The sequence below is a fragment of the Nerophis ophidion genome, linkage group LG15, assembly GCF_033978795.1.
Source record: "Nerophis ophidion isolate RoL-2023_Sa linkage group LG15, RoL_Noph_v1.0, whole genome shotgun sequence".
Taxonomy (NCBI): domain Eukaryota; kingdom Metazoa; phylum Chordata; class Actinopteri; order Syngnathiformes; family Syngnathidae; genus Nerophis; species Nerophis ophidion.
This window is the reverse complement of record NC_084625.1, coordinates 11311263-11328341: the sequence shown is the minus strand read 5'-3', so window position 1 is coordinate 11328341 and position 17079 is coordinate 11311263. Positions and strand designations below refer to the sequence as shown.

At 36.8% G+C, this 17079-nt stretch overlaps 1 protein-coding gene across 1 annotated transcript in view; it reads left to right on the top strand.

The window, feature by feature from the left end:
* abcd3a (ATP-binding cassette, sub-family D (ALD), member 3a) overlaps window positions 1-16134 on the top strand; it is a 42936-nt gene extending 26802 nt beyond the window's left edge. The window contains exons 12-23 of the mRNA XM_061921514.1: window positions 2310-2407; window positions 2758-2849; window positions 4107-4198; window positions 4381-4453; window positions 4521-4584; window positions 5818-5895; window positions 7366-7431; window positions 7521-7610; window positions 9849-9968; window positions 11555-11659; window positions 12702-12758; window positions 15297-16134. Coding sequence (XP_061777498.1) covers window positions 2310-2407; window positions 2758-2849; window positions 4107-4198; window positions 4381-4453; window positions 4521-4584; window positions 5818-5895; window positions 7366-7431; window positions 7521-7610; window positions 9849-9968; window positions 11555-11659; window positions 12702-12758; window positions 15297-15374 — 1013 coding nt within the window. The 3' untranslated portion in view covers window positions 15375-16134. The remainder of the gene's footprint in view (window positions 1-2309; window positions 2408-2757; window positions 2850-4106; window positions 4199-4380; window positions 4454-4520; window positions 4585-5817; window positions 5896-7365; window positions 7432-7520; window positions 7611-9848; window positions 9969-11554; window positions 11660-12701; window positions 12759-15296) is intronic.
* The last annotated feature ends 945 nt before the right edge of the window (window positions 16135-17079 follow it).

Below are 17079 nucleotides of genomic sequence, written 5' to 3'. Positions count from 1 at the left end.
TGTGGACAATGCTGAAGAAACAAGTCCATGTGAGAAAACCAACAAATTTAGCTGAACTGCACTAATTTTGTCAAGAGGAGTGGTCAAAAATTCAACCAGAAGCTTGTGGATGGCTACCAAAAGTGCCTTATTGCAGTGAAACTTGCCAAGGGACTTGTAACCAAATATTAACATGTATGTATTTGTGTGTATATGTGTATATATATATATATATATATATATATATATTCGGCTATCAACCAAATTTTTTTAGCCCAATGCGGCTCCCAAATCAAAAAGTTTGGACAAACCTGGCTTATTTTTGGTGTGTAACATGTTTAGCCTCATCTTCCAGTGATCACTTGATAGTGATACTTATTCTACTATAAAATGCAGTTTATTTTCCGTAATAGAGGCGACTATTTTGGCTTATGTGAGCGGCTTCACATTTGTATGGAGATAATTAGCTGCTAGCCGCTTGTCAGCTCAGTGACTAAAAAGCATTTTAAGGCATTATTCGGCAATGGCGAATATGTACTTTTTCACAAAAACAGCATATACTTATCAGTAACCAATCAATTAGTCAATCAATCAATGTCAATCAATGTTTATTTATATAGCCCCAAATCACAAATGTCTCAAAGGACTGCACAAATCATTACGACTACAACATCCTCGGAAGAACCCACAAAAGGGCAAGGAAAACTCACACCCAGTGGGCAGGGAGAATTCACATCCAGTGGGACGCCAGTTACAATGCTGACTATGAGAAACCTTGGAGAGAACCTCAGATGTGGGCAACCCCACCCCTCTAGGGGACCGAAAGCAATGGATGTCGAGCGGGTCTAACATGCTCCTGTGGAAGTTCAATCCATTGTGGCTCCAACACAGCCGCGAGAGTTCAATTCAAAGCGGATCCAAGACAGCAGCGAGAGTCCTGTCCACAGGAGACCATCTCAAGCGGAGGCGGATCAGCAGCGTAGAGATGTCCCCAATCGATACAGGCGAGCGGTCCATCCTGGGTCCCGACGAGCGGTCCATCCTGGGTCTCGACTCTGGACAGCCAGTACTTCATCCATGGTTATCGGACCGGAGCCCCTCCACAAGGGAGGAGGGGACATAGGAGAAAGAAAAGAAGCGGCAGATCAACTGGTCTAAAAAGGAGGTCTATTTAAAGGCTAGAGTATACAGATGAATTTTAAGGTGAGACTTAAATGCTTCTACTAAGGTAGCATCTCAAACTGTTACCGGGAGGGCATTCCAGAGTACTGGAGCCCGAACGGAAAACGCTCTATAGCCCGCAGACTTTTTTTGGGCTCTAGGAATCACTAATAAGCCGGAGTCTTTTGAACGCAGATTTCTTGCCGGGACATATGGTACAATACAATCGGCAAGATAGGCTGGAGCTAGACCGTGTAGTATTTTATACGTAATTAGTAAAACCTTAAAGTCACATCTTAAGTGCACAGGAAGCCAGTGCAGGTGAGCCAGTACAGGCGTAATATGATCAAACTTTCTTGTTCTTGTCAAAAGTCTAGCAGCCGCATTTTGTACCAACTGTAATCTTTTAACGCTAGACATGGGGAGACCCGAAAATAATACGTTACAGTAATCGAGACGAGACGTAACAAACGCATGGATAATGATCTCGGCGTCTTTAGTGGACAAAATGGAGCGAATTTTAGCGATATTACGGAGATGAAAGAAGGCCGTTTTAGTAACGCTTTTAATGTGTGACTCAAAGGAGAGAGTTGGGTCAAAGATAATACCCAGATTTTTTACCGAGTCACCTTGTTTTATTATTTGGTTGTCAAATGTTAAAGTTGTATTATTAAATAGAGGTCGGTGTCTAGCAGGACCGATAATCAGCATTTCCGTTTTTTTGGCGTTAAGTTGCAAAAAGTTAGCGGACATCCATTGTTTAATTTCATTAAGACACGCTTCCAACTGACTACAGTCCGGCGTGTTGGTCAGCTTTAGGGGCATGTAGAGTTGGGTGTCATCAGCATAACAGTGAAAGCTAATACCGTATTTGCGTATGACGTCACCTAGCGGCAGCATGTAGTACATCATTATTCTTAACTAATCATTATAGCAACCACATTAATATTTTCATACAATTATATTCCTAACATTGACTGTAAAGTTAGTGCCAAATTAGTACAATTTTTAAAAAATAGCATTTTTTGTAAAAGAAAAAAAAAGTGTTCAGGGCCTTGCTCATCAGCACTATTTTATTTGCTTACGTCATGTCATGTTTTTTGTATTTAATTATACCTGTGTGTGTGCGTGCGTGTGTGTGTGCGTGCATGTGTTTTGGATCTGTGTAGACATTGCTACTGTGGTGGGCTATCTGGTGGTCAGCCGGCCATTCTTAAACCTGTCCCATCCACGACATCGGCACAGCACACAGTCTGAACTCCTGGAGGTCAGCCATGTCACTCAATCATAACACATACTGTTTATACAATGCTTTTTTTTAACCGTATTTCAAACCTGAAATATTGTTGCTCATGCTGGCAAAATACAAATCAGTCTGGACAGCTTTTACATAACATTGATGTTTTACTTTTCGTCTAAGGAAATAAAAAAGGTGGGGAAAATGAATTAAAGTCCATTTAATATAGGAAAATAGAAGTATTCAAGTACTGTACAGTATATAATCTTACACCTCAGATAATTTTGTATGTCTCAATCCTACAACGCAATAAAAACAAATCTTTAATATATTTGTTTTAGAATCATGACATTTATGTAAAGTGGGCATATTTTTTGTAGGATTATTACCAGAGTGGGAGGATGCTTCTTAGGATGTCACAGGCCCTTGGAAGGATTGTCCTGGCAGGTCGGGAAATGACCAGGCTCTCCGGGTGAGTATTTGTACTTGAGAATGGTACTACAACACACTGCCACAACTACAAGAAACCGTAATGCACTACTATAACTACAAGCAACTACAATACAATACTACAACTTGATGAAATTACAATACATTACTACAATGACAATAAACTACAATACATTACTACAACTACTAGTAACTACAATACACTACTACAACTACAAGAAACTACAATACACTACAACTACAAGAAACTACAATACACTACAACAACTACAAGAAACTACAATACACTAGTGCAACTACAAGGAACTACAATACATTATTACAACTTCAACAATTGCAATACACTGCCACAACTACAATACACTATAACAAATACAAGAAACTACAATACACTATTACGACTACAATACACCACCAGAAGTACAACACACTACTACAACTACAAGAAAGCACAATACACTATTACAACTACAATACACTACTACAACTACAACAAACTAAGATACATTACCATGACAAATACAATATCACTACTATAAGAGCTACATAAAACTATAAGTACACTACAAAAGCTACAATACATTTATACAACTACTATAACTGCAATACACTAGAATACACTACTACAAGTACTAAAACTGTAAGAAGCTACAATACATTGCTACAATTACAATAACTGCAATACTCTAGAATACACTACTACAAGTAATACATCTGCAAGAAACTACAATACACTACTACAACTACAAAAACTACAATACACTACAACTACAAAAACTGTAATACACTACTACAACTCCAATACACTACAACAACCATTAACTACAAGTACACTTTTACAACTACACAAAGCTATAATACACTACTACAACTACAAAAACTACAATATACTTCTACAATACACAACTAGTACTAAAACTACAAGTATACTACTACATACTTATTTCCCTCAGTCCTATTACAAGTTCATTTATAAGATTTAATGTTATTTTTTAGGATTTAATTTTACATTTGGTCCATCTCTCTGTTACAGCAACAATAACATTAAAATATGTTTGTAAAGTTCAACTTAAAACATCATCAGGGAACTGAATGCTTATTTTTCTACTGTATGGTGAGCATATGTATAAAAAATTTACACACCAGGAGATCTTTGAGTCAGCTGTGTATACTGTAGCTTTCCCTTGGCTCAAAGGACAGAAATAGAACAGAAATATTCACATCTGTGCATTCCACATTGTTTCTGATTACGTGGTTATTGTTTTTGCTTCCCCTGCAGATTCACATCTCGTATCACTGAACTAATGAAAGTCCTACAGGAGTTAAATGCCGGCAAATATGAGCGCACCATGGTTACCCAGCAGGAGAACGGTACATACTGTGTTTGGTACAACACCAGCTGTATTAGCACAATTCTTACACTATTATCTTTCCCATGCATGAGTACAAATTACACAACGTTTCACCTTTGCGAGCTGCCCAAGTAGTAACGATTGACAGAGATTAGATAACACCAAAACTGACTGAATCTATTTGTTGGGTTTTTATTGCAGAATCTGACACCACTGAAAAAAATATACTAGTACCTGGAAATGGTCAAATTATCAACCGAGATAACATCATCAAGTAAGTGTCTATCTTTTCTTTTTTTCTTTTTCATGGTAGAGTTTAAGCCTTTCTTTTAATTTTGCAGATTTGACCACACCCCATTAGCGACACCAAATGGAGACATCCTAATCAGAGATCTCACATTTGAGGTACGACGCTGGCATGCAATCGGATATTTTTGCTAGGACACGCGTTCTGCTAAGCCATGGCTGAATTTGGCAACAGGGTTTCCCCTCAATGTAATTGATCGTGGCGGCACGCCATGTCAAAATAAAAGCCGCCTCACATTAAGAATGATAGTTATTTTATGTGAAAACAACACAAAGTAATACAATGTATGAATGGATATACAAATGTATATAGTGTATAATATATTTGCAGAGGTTCCTATTTTTTGATGGCTGTTAAGTAGAGGAAATGTAAGCTTTTATTTTTTTTCCACTTACGTAAACAACTCACGCAAATGCACCACAGCAAACACATCATTCAACAATCGCTATTTCTTAGAAATCAAGCATATATATATACATATGTATTACATATAGCCTTGTATTTGCTCATTATTGATTAGAAAATTCAGCTGCCGAAAAATGACTAAGATACCGAAACAGTGCTGCAAAACCAGATGTTGTGATGACGTAAGCAATACGCACAGAATTGTCTGTAGCGGAGTCAGCATGTCTGCAATGTGGACGTACTTTAATATATCTGATATATACCTGCGGAGAGCCTTCTACAAAAAGTGGAATATGCTAATAAATTACAGTTGGAGTATCATCCTCGTCCGGCTCGCTGCAGCTCCCGCTGTTTGTCACGGACATCAAGCGACAGAAATAGTCTCCAATAATACCAGAAAAGATGCTAGGTTTGTTGCTAGTCGTTTTTAATAAAGAAAAAGTCACTAATAGAATTGGGAAAGTAAAACTCTCTCAACAATGTACATTGTACAATAAACAGCAACTATTGAAAAATAGAGCAAAACTATATAATATAAGAAAAAGTATGTATATATGTTACTACTAATTAATAATAACACAGATTGTTTTTAAACGTATCTATAACATTTGTAACATTTTTAAAGAAAATATATGCATCATCATGGTTATGCAAGTTTTAATGACATTGTTTTGACCACGCCCCCATCACCACAGCGGTAAACCCTGTGCATTTTGGGCTATGTTGCGTCAACTGTGTGATTAATTTAAACTTTTGCAGGTCAGTTGACACTTTAGGAACGCCTTAGAAAAAAAAAAAAGTATGTTCCATCCAAACAACACACGCCTCATTATTGTTAATATACTGTACATCAGACGTTTACAAATTGACAAAATATGAAGTCTTCACAATTGTAATACATACAACTTTATTTTCCTGTTCTGAAGGTGAGATCTGGCACCAACGTTCTAGTGTGTGGACCAAATGGTTGTGGCAAGAGCTCGCTGTTCCGGGTGCTTGGAGAGGTAAGAGAACTTGATGTTGGTGTGTTGTGTACTTTGTACTTTGTGCTTTGTAGTCCATGCGAGACCGCACAGAAGGAATTCACACATGTGGACAAGGGAGAGATATCACTGAGGTGTTGTGCCCTTGAGAAATTTCAGGCTTCAGTGCCTTGTATTTACCAAACTGCACACAGTTAAAATCATTTGTGCTTTTGTTGCTGGTTTTTTGTTGTGTTTTTTTTTCTTTGCAGGATATAAATCTTTGACACTATAGCCTCAAAGCTAGGAACTCACAGCCTGAGCTGTTTGGCATCCTTTGATAACACATCTGTGATATAGAAGATTGTGTAATGTTCAACATTTGTTTTTAGTTTGTGTATAATTTGACCTCCAAAATGCAGCATCTGCCTTATGACTTGTGACCTTAACACAGTTTTCCATTGGGGGCCGCACACGGAAAAATCAAAGCATGCGGGGCCCATTTTGATCGTTTTCATTTTCAAAACAAGTATAATAAATAGAATGTTTTTAACCTTTTAGGGTTTCCCTCAAGTTTGGTCCCAGGGACTTAGAAAGGTCTCAGTCATAAAAATGTTGCGACCCCAAAAGGAAATAAACGGTAAAAAATGGATGGATGGGTGGATATATTATTTTGTAACTTTTTGTTGTTTAATGCTTGAAATTCAAAATCAATTTCAGGTCTATATGTAAATATAAAGTTTTTTTTTTTTTTTAAATGTTTTATGCTTTTTTTGTCCAAAACCTGTTTTTTATGGCAAAAAAAACATATAAAATATTTTCGCTCAAAATAATTTCTAATTGGAATATTGGATGTGAGTTTATTGGAGCCTTAAATAGGTCAATAAATAATTAATAACAACATCGGTTTTAATTAATTAATATTTTTTGAGCAATGACAGATTTAAAAAAGAAATGAAATCCCACAAAGACAATTTGGAATCCAAAAAGACAAAAAATAAGTCGTACATTACTTTTTTTTTTTCTTTTTTAACTTTTAAAGCTTAAGTCTTTCGATCAACTTCAGATCTATCTGTTGATTATAAGTTTTATTTTTTCATGTTTTTGATTTATGCCCTTTTTTTAATCAAATAAGACTTAGTTTTTTTATATAGCAATCACAGAAAAAAAAAAAATTTTTCCCCACAAAAAATTCTAAGTGGAATATTTGTTTTGAAGTAATTGGAGCCTTGAATAGGTCAATAAATCATAACAACTTTGATTTGGAAACATTATTATTTTGGAGTAATGACAGCTTTAAAGAAAAATACAGCCTGCACGGCAGTTTTGATAGTCAACATTGCAACTTTTTCTTGTTACATTTGCTCTTATTCCCCTTGTTTATGTTTTTTTAATAGCATTTTAACAATGTGCCGTGGGCCATTAAAAAAATAGCTGTGGGCCACACTTGAACACCTCAGTCTTAACATGATGAGCCGTAGAAAATGATTCAAAATGATTTATTGTTTTTAGCTTTGGCCTCTATTTGGGGGACAGCTGACCAAACCAGAGAGAGGGAAGCTCTTCTATGTTCCACAGGTACCAACCAACAAACAACATTATCTAGCGGAAATTTCACTTTAAAACTCCATGTTTATAGACTTGAACAACACTGTTTCATTTCCCAGAGACCCTATATGACTCTAGGTTCTCTGCGGGACCAAGTGATCTACCCTGACACCTATGAAGAACAAAATAGGAAGGGAATCTCTGATCAGGTTTGACAAAATGCACTTTCACACCAACACTACACACCTATAGCACGGATCCACAAATCTGCAATATAGCCGAGTCATGGAATAACAAATGCGATTGCTCCTCCCAGGTTATTAATGATAACGAACATAATTTATAACTAACATTAAATAGAAAGACTCAAAATAACACAATAGTCACTTGCTCGCGACTGCATTCATTCACATCGTCATTTTCATTTATGCACTTGCACTTCATTTATGACAGCCGGCACCTTGCACAGTAGAAATAATCAGAATGACTCGAAATAAGTGACAATTTACCAAAGCATCAGAATATGGGACAAGTAAAAGGGACATACTGTAGTAGGAATGATCAGTGTCAACACAGGCCATTAGAGGCAGAGGGGCAGTCAAACCCAAGTCCATTAGTAAATACAAAAAAAAAACCTAAGTATTACAAAACTATAGACATCACCCACTAAATTTTAGGAGAAAAAAATGAATTTTCATTTATTAAATGCACCGGTCTAAAGGTTGTAGTCATCTGATGTCACGTCCACGCTCAATAACTATGCGAGACTAAGTGGTGGGCCAGCGAGCATCTGTTGTCATAGCGTTCTTTTGTCAAAGAATAATGCCCTATGCATGTATTTTATTTCTGCGATGAGGTGGCGACTTGTCCAGGGTGTACCCCGCCTTCCGCCCGATTGTAGCTGAGATAGGCGCCAGTGCCCCCCGCGACCCCAAAAGGGAATAAGCGGTAGAAAATGGATGGATGCATGTATTTTATCTTGTTTCGGAGTTCTTAAAACGCATTTTCGCTATGAATATTTTGTAAACCACCAACTCGGCAAGTCTAAATAAAATAGATCAAATGTATTTAAAACCTAAACAAGTTTTTACCAAAGGCAATCATAAAAAAAAGCTTTTAGCACATACACAATGTTGAGATCTATAGTTATATTTTGATAAAGATGGGGAAAAATCTGCATGCTCTTAAACGGTGCATGCAACAACAATGAGGCAACAAATATGGCAATAGATGCGAAGTTAAATCATGAAATGCAACCTTACCTGAGCAAAAACGATGCATAATAAATATGGGAGATACCAATTTCTTTGACATACCCACACACAAAAAAGTTGTAGACCTCCATGCTTTTCCAGGTTTTCATCTGTTTTGTCGTGTAGAATGATGTCTGGAGCACAATAGTTTGTGTCTGGGAACGTGACCGACGGGTAATCCTTGATCACTTGACAAATCCTTTTTTTTTTAAAGTATTGGGTTAGATTCCATTGCATAGTTCGATTTTTTGCTTGTATCTGTTATTAATAGTAAGATTCAGCTAGTTTGCACTCTGTTTGCTGCACAGTAGCCATGTTGGTTTGGTAGCCAACCACTTTGTTTACTTGCATTCAAAAGTCACGTTCCTGAACACAACCAGTAAGCCGCTAATATATACATAGTAAAATGAGTTATTTGCACACAAAGATTTCAAAAATGTTTATTTACATACCCTAATTGTTTCCAAAAGCTGTCTGTAACACAGCAGTAAAACGTCTGATCAAACAAAACAGAAGCAGTCGTCATGGACCCACTAGCTGCGGAAGCTAGCTCTCCAATCAACTAAACAGACTCAATAACTCCACGATGACGTTTTGGTGAATTTACTGAGGAAGTTGTTAAACTGAAACAATACAAATGGAATGCGTTTGTAAGTTAATAATACTCGTAAACGTGTTAGTACATTAGCTAATGCTAATGAAGGTAGCTTCATTACATTATGATAGCACGCACAAATATGCATGAATACACTCGCACGGACATCACACATGGGATGGTTTAGTAGGTAATAATAGTTTGGGTTGTATTGTAAAACTTATAAACGTTGCCTGAAGTGACGAATGAAGAATCCAAATAAGTAGAAATGCAATGGGCAATTAGAAGACAGAGTACTTCCGGTTCAAAGCTTTAAACAGCAATAAACACTTGTAGACATTCACATAGCTGCACCTGCAGTGAGGGAACTCGCCCAAAAGATGACGCTATAGCACAAACAATAACACACCTTTTAAGTGTCTTTTGCATTTGTTTAATGGAAACTATTTGCATTATGGCCGTCAGCGACAAAATCTCTATCAATGAGTCGCACTGTTTTATAAGCCGGACGGATCAAAGTAGCGGCTTTCCTGTAATTGATTTTGTGTTTATCTGGTCGGGTCATGTTTATCCGCGTACATCTGTGTTGTTGCATCCAGGTACTGAAGGAGTACTTGGACAACGTGCAGCTAGGCCACATCTTAACCAGGGAAGGCAGTTGGGACACAGTGCAGGACTGGATGGATGTTCTCAGTGGAGGAGAAAAGCAGAGGATGGCAGTAAGTAATTTTTTCTGTGATGATGGCTTTCACTGTAATCAGATCAAATACTCTTTACTCGTTCAGTCATTTCATTAGAACCAAATAATTCCATTTGGTTTCGTTGGTCGAAGTTTATTTTAAACATATATACAATTTCAACATTATTTTTTATATTTCTCTTAACATATGTGTTGGCCCTGTGATGAGGTGGCGACTTATCCGGGGTGTACCCCGCCTTCCGCCCAAATGCATCTGAGATAGGCTCCAGCACCCCCCGCAACCCCAAAAGGGACAGGCAGTAGAGTATGGATGGATGGATTTCACTTAACATGTACGAAAAGGAGTAGAGTGAGGCTAAGCTTATTTGTTCCGACCCCTTTCCACTTAACTGCAACTACCAACACATTTGTTCACTTCCTGTTCTCAATTTGTAACACAATTTACATCAATGAATTCTAAATACAACAGTTCTCTTACAGTAATAAATATTTGAGTCAATTATGATTTACAAAATGACATACATTTATATATTTTTCTGAATTAGTTCATGATGACTTTGTAAGCACTTTTTGTTTTAACAACCTCTTAAACTGCATTATATTGTTACATTATTTGAGGTGTGTTGCACATTCAATAATGAATTCCACATCCTGATCTGCTAAAGGTTTTAAGTGTTGTACGTGCATACACATTTTTTAATTATAGATTTTTCTCTAAGGTTATATTTCTCTTTATTTGTTGAGAAATATTGTTATACATTATTGGCTAGCAGATTATAGTTTGCTTTGTGCATAATTTTAGCTGTTGGCAATGGCACCAAATCATTGAATTTCAGTGTTTTTGTTCTTTATATACCCAATTACGTATTGTTCTAACCGACTTCTTTTGTGACACGGTTCGTGAATGAAGTTTACTTTTTCAGCTATTTCCTCATATTCCCTACACTAGCAAGCAGTAGAGAATATGAAGTGATTTTTGGTCCAGAACATATTTTGCTTTATTCATTATAGAAATATTACTTGCCACCTTATGTTGTATATTTTTGTATAAGATTTCCAGCTCATTATTAGTTATTATTACACCCCAAAAAAATTCCTTTCACCATTTTAATGTCTATTTGTATTTGTGTCCGACTTTCTTTTTCTACTGTTACCAATTGATTTGACAAGACATGAATAAAAAAAAACTCTATTTTTCTTAGTTTTTTAATGATGACAAACTTACACACTTAATATTTCCTTAATTTCTTCTTTCCACATAAATTTGTATTTTAAGTGTATTTGGGTATCTTGAAAATTGCTCTGTATATAATCGGGGGGGGGAAATAAGTTTTTAACCCCTTTACAAAAATTTTAACAAGCCATTATTTTCATTGTAGCTTTATTTTAACAAGGAATGGCAGAATGCACAAAAAAATTAATATAGAGAAACAAATACATATGTTTCTATATAATAAAGGTCTGTAAAAACATTGAATTACTCCAACTTCCATACTGTTTTGGGTCTCAAGCATAAACCTTAAATACAATGTTTAAATGCATATAAATACCTTCAGGCAAAGTCGGACTGATATTTAAATATGTATTTTTGTCAACCTTTTGTAGATGGCCCGATTGTTCTACCACAAGCCCCAGTTTGCTATTCTGGACGAGTGCACCAGTGCTGTGAGTGTGGATGTGGAAGACTACATCTACAGCCACTGCAGGATGGTACAATGTCATTTTGGATATTCATGAAAAGATGTGTACACTGTATAATTTAACTAAAATGTAGTCTCATTTGTAGAATAGGTCTTGACACAGTGAAACTTTGATTTACACACCTAATTAGTTTTTTAGCAGGCTTTGTAAACCAAAAAGTTTTTATAGTGAAGCAATTTTCCTCATAAGAAAAAATTTATATATAAATAATGGGTTCCAGCCTCGACAAAAGTTAAGGTTTGCACACTTTTAACGCAATATAAAGTGCCATACGGTACTGTATGTCAAACAAACATTACAAAGGAGTGATGGATCAATGATCTCTTTAATAAAAAGCCAAAACAAAAACTGTGAACTGTGATGTATGCGCTTCTCTGTCAACACGTACATACACCTAAGTCCATTTGGTGCCCCCACAAATGATCAGAAAACACAAAAATCGCTATTAGTAATAAACATTTCAAAAAGTAAAATTCCCTCACAATACATTTAACATAGACAAAGGAGCAGCTCAAGAGAGGAGAGAAACAGATGGAGCAGGTGAAGAAAGCGGGCAGGGGGTGGGCCCATGTGGGTGTGTTGTCTTGGAAGAGACACCACTGAATGAGATGTAGTGTTCGCCGCTGCTGTGAAATAAAGTCCGCTTTGGCATAATTTTCCAGAAAAGCTAGTTCTCATCACTGTTAAAAGCTTCCTCAATCTCTTCAACACAAGCTAGCACAAAATGGCTGCCAGCGAACAACACAAAATGAATGAATGAAGTGTTCGTACACAGATGCATATTTGCCGCGATTTAAGGTGTGTAAACCAAAGAGTTCGCAAACGGGTTCGTAAATCAAGGTTCCACTGTACTACGTAAACATGACGAAGCACAGAGCACAGTGAGATGAAGTGACTTATAAGCACAGAAAGGTCCGTGTTGGATGAGAGATTCACGGCAATTTTATAAGTACCTCTGGTTTCCCAGTAGTTGTAGTTATCAAGTGATTTAGAAAATGTCTTGGCAAGATCACACATCAAATGTAATCCAACATCTTCTCTTGTTTTGTAGGTGGGCATCTCTTTGTTTACTGTGTCTCACAGAAAGTCTCTTTGGAAGCACCATGAGGTAAGGACTCTGTCAAAACAATTATTTTCTAGGGCTGTCTTAGAATAGTGGACTATTCAATGATTCCATTCAGAGGAGTCTAAATTACATTTAACTTCCGACATCCAGACTCAATTAAAAACAATTATGTTTTTTTGATGGCATAAAGTACCAAAGTTTGTCAATCCAATTATGAAAATGATAAATGCATATTGTGTGAATGTGTTTTATTAAGCTTGCGATTGACGCACCATTGAAGACAGCCAAAAACTCCCTCTGTGCACAAAGTACATACTGGCTAGCATTTTGGCATGTAGCATCGATCGTTAGCAACGTAGCAAAAACGTCAGCTTTGACCGTAGGTATTGACCATAGACAAAGACACCACTGAAGCCAGACATGAGACAAAGCGAATTCAGAGCTACTTCAAGTATGTCACGCGAAACTATTTAACTAATTAGCAAGTGGGCTAACTCCATCCTGCGAAGACAATTGAATTGTAGTAAAACCTTACTTCCTAACATTTTTGCAGCAGATCACTTGGTGGAACATCTGCGTACAGCAGGTAGACGGTATGTCATTAAAACAACACATCTGTCATGGAAGATCTATGACTGTTTTTAAAGGCCCATCTTGAAAATAGTAGAGCGCTCCTGTTACATAAATTATTTTTGACTAGCATAAAGTATGACTTTTTGACTATGCAAGACTATCCATTTGATGATATGTAAATAAAAACATGGAAGCTCTGTGTTCAAAATAAAACGATTCAAAATACTTACCGTATATGTCTTGCTCCATGGTTATCCGCTTTCTCAACAGTCCTTAAAACTTGTCCTATCCTATCTTTTTTATATTTTATCATGCTTATGAAAATGTCAAAATCAAATATATTATTTGATTTGTCTAGTTTTTATTAAAAAAGGGGATTTACGGTTCTTTGAGGGGAGCCAGCTCTTAAGTAGTCCCTTTCAAAGAGCTGTTCAAAAGACTGACTCTTTATACTTTTTTTAAAATCAAATCATTAGTATCAGTTAAATGATAAGACATAGATCAGAATAAATACATTTACACAAATATTGTTCTATTGGTGTTAATTTTACTTTTTATTCTGTTTTCATTATAAACAATAGATAAGGCGGTCCATATTTCCATGCTTCGGCAGTAACTTCACTCGTTTGAATTTTTCCTCGCCTCAAAAAATGTATAATATTTCAACAATAAAGAAAAAAATACACAAATAATAAGTAGGAATAAAATGCATTAATGGATATAAAAAGTATATATAAAACTACAATAAAAATTAGTACCTAATAAAAATTTGTATAAAATGGTGCTATCATACCTAGTGTGTGTACACTTGAATTATATATATATATATATATATCAGTGACGTGTGGTGAGGTTCGTGGCTGGTGAGGCACTGACTTCATCACAGTCAAATTTGCAAACATATAAACCCTAAAGAGTATCTTATTCACCATTTGATTGGCAGCAGTTAACGGGTTATGTTTAAAAGCTTATACCAGCATTCTTTACACATACAGACTGTAGCACACAAAAAAAGCACATTTAATAAAAAAAACGTTATTGTGGTCTTACCTTTACTTATAAATGAAGTCCATGCGCCGCTCCTTCTGAACAAAATCATCAATAACTTGTTTATGGAAGTCTTTCTTATCTTTCTTCAGTTTTAAAAGTCTCTTTGTCTCGATGGAGATCACTGTCTGAGGCAAGATTTTAATACAACTTAGGCTTTTGTAGTTATAAAGCAAATATACAGTCAGTGTACATTATTACAAATGTTAAGAGTTTGTCAGGAATCTGGTTAGTGTGGGTGGCAATCATTTGATTCTATATCTGAATTATAAGCATTTTAATGCAGTTGCAAAAAAAAAAAAAAAAATAACCATTAACAGTGGGGTCAATCCCTTGAAAATGATGGGGGTCGGGTAGCGGGAGAGATCTACTGGATTCTTGGCAGTTATGTCACGTCGGACATTGAACCCCTCCCCCGTTCCCCCTCCTCTGTGCAAAGGAGGCGAGTTGAGTCGGTTATTTATAGACAGCGGGTATGTTAGGAGGATATTCAGAAATTAGGCACCAGCTGTTTGATTGTAACGTGCATCTTAGTTTTACATTTTATCAACACGCATGGAGGTGTTGAAATCGCCATGTAAAATTACTAATGCTAATCAGCAGCATGTCAATAGCAAAGCCGATGTATATTAGCATCAAGCCCGCACATTTTTTGGAAAAGTTTAGCCTTATTTTACTTACCTTGGAGCATTTTTTGAGTCAATTTCTCTGCTACACTACCTAAAGGTAGTTTGGCTGAGTCCGCTCTCGTTGCTGCTGGAGTGATCGCCGAAGTGCGACGTCAGCAACTGGTCGTTGTCAAAAAAGTGCGGGATTCAGTACCCATCCCTTGTAGATACCTTTCAAAATGATTGGTCAGGCGTAATTGTGTCAGTGAGCATAAATAACTATAAGTAGAAATGTATTTTATGCTTTCTGGCTGACTTATTTGTATCCCTTGTTCCCCTTTTCCCCACAAAGTACTACCTGCACATGGACGGCAGGGGAAGTTATGAATTTCTACCCATCACAGAACAGACTGTGGAGTTTGGGTCTTAGTCGACCGGTGACTTCTGGCGACAATGCACTACTAATCCAGTCCATCGTTTTTGCACTCAAGTGTGGAACTGACCTTTTTCTTTCATGGGACCTGCGATCGTTAATGTCAACAATATGATTTTTACATCTTTTGCTCAAATTGTGGAATGAAATTTGTCACTCATAGAATTGACTTGTAAACATAATCTTATCTAGCCTGCAGAAGTAAATTGATAAATGTTGACATTATGCCTTCTGTCTTTAGAGGAAGAAAACTTGATCACAATGCATTCATTGGTAATATTATTTGTTCGGATAAAAGGTCATTGAGGTCTTTTTGAGACAGAGCAGTCAAGCTGAGATGTCATGAGTTTCAGTAAATTTATTCATGTTCAACTGACACAAAACATTAACTTTTATTCTAAATTTCTAACTGAACATTTGACTCCTAAGTATTTATTGCAGTTTATTTATTGCAATATTTCTCATTTTAGTCAGTTTCACTGATGATCTTGAAATCTACCAAGCTAGATCTTTTTTTTTTTGGTTTATTAGTTTGATCAAAAATCATCTTTACTGTTGCCTGAAAACATTTTTCATTCTGTTTGTTTCTCACATGACAGCATTATGATCTAACCTCCACTTTACAATAATTCAGAAGATGGAACCGTACCTTTTTGTTGATATATTTCATTTCTGAAATCATAATGTAATTAGATTATCTGATCATGAGCCTGTATAAAAAAACATGAAAATAAACTGCACATTGTACTAAACACTACCGATGGGAAGGATGTCGTTTTTTTACCGTGAAAGTGAAAACGTGGCCCTGAACCTCAATCTGTGGTCGAGACATTGGTCGCTTTTGGTGAAAAATGTGAACTCACAATTGGACCTGAGTACAGCTGCCCCCCTTGTCATTGGAAATATTCAAATAACACTATCATTCATTTGTGCTATTTAGGATTTTCAGTCATTCTGAAATACTTTGACAAGTGATGTCACTCAGCCGCCCCACCTTGTCCAAATCTCATCAAACTTGTCCCAAACATTTGTGCTATCAAAAAACATTTGCACTATAATGCTTTTAATGTTATTTATGTTTTATTTTTTACACTTCAAGGTTTTACTACTTACGTATAAAATACTACACGGTCTAGCTCCATCCTATCTTGCCGATTGTATTGTACCATATGTCCCGGCAAGAAATCTGCGTTCAAAGGACTCTGGCTTATTAGTGATTCCTATACCCCAAAAAAAATCTGCGGGCTATAGAGCGTTTTTCATTCGGGCTCCAGTACTCTGGAATGCCCTCCCGGTAACAGTTCAAGACGCTACCTCAGTAGAAGCATTTAAGTCTCACCTTAAAACTCATTTGTATACTCTAGCCTTTAAATAGATCTCCTTTTTAGACCAGTTGATCTGCCGCTTCTTTTCTTCTTCTCCTCTGTCCCCCCCTCCCTTGCGGAGGGGGGCCAGTCCGATGGCCATGGATGAAGTACTGGCTGTCCAGAGTTGGGACCCAGGATGGACCGCTCGCCTGTGTATCGGTTGGGGACATCTCTACGATGCTGATCCGACTCCGCTTGGGATGGTTTCTTGTGGACGGGACTCTCGCTGGTGTCTTGGATCCGCTTTGAACTGAACTCTCGCGGCTGTGTTGGATCCACTCTGGATTGAACTTTCACAGTATCATGTTAGACCCACTCGACATCCATTGCTTTCG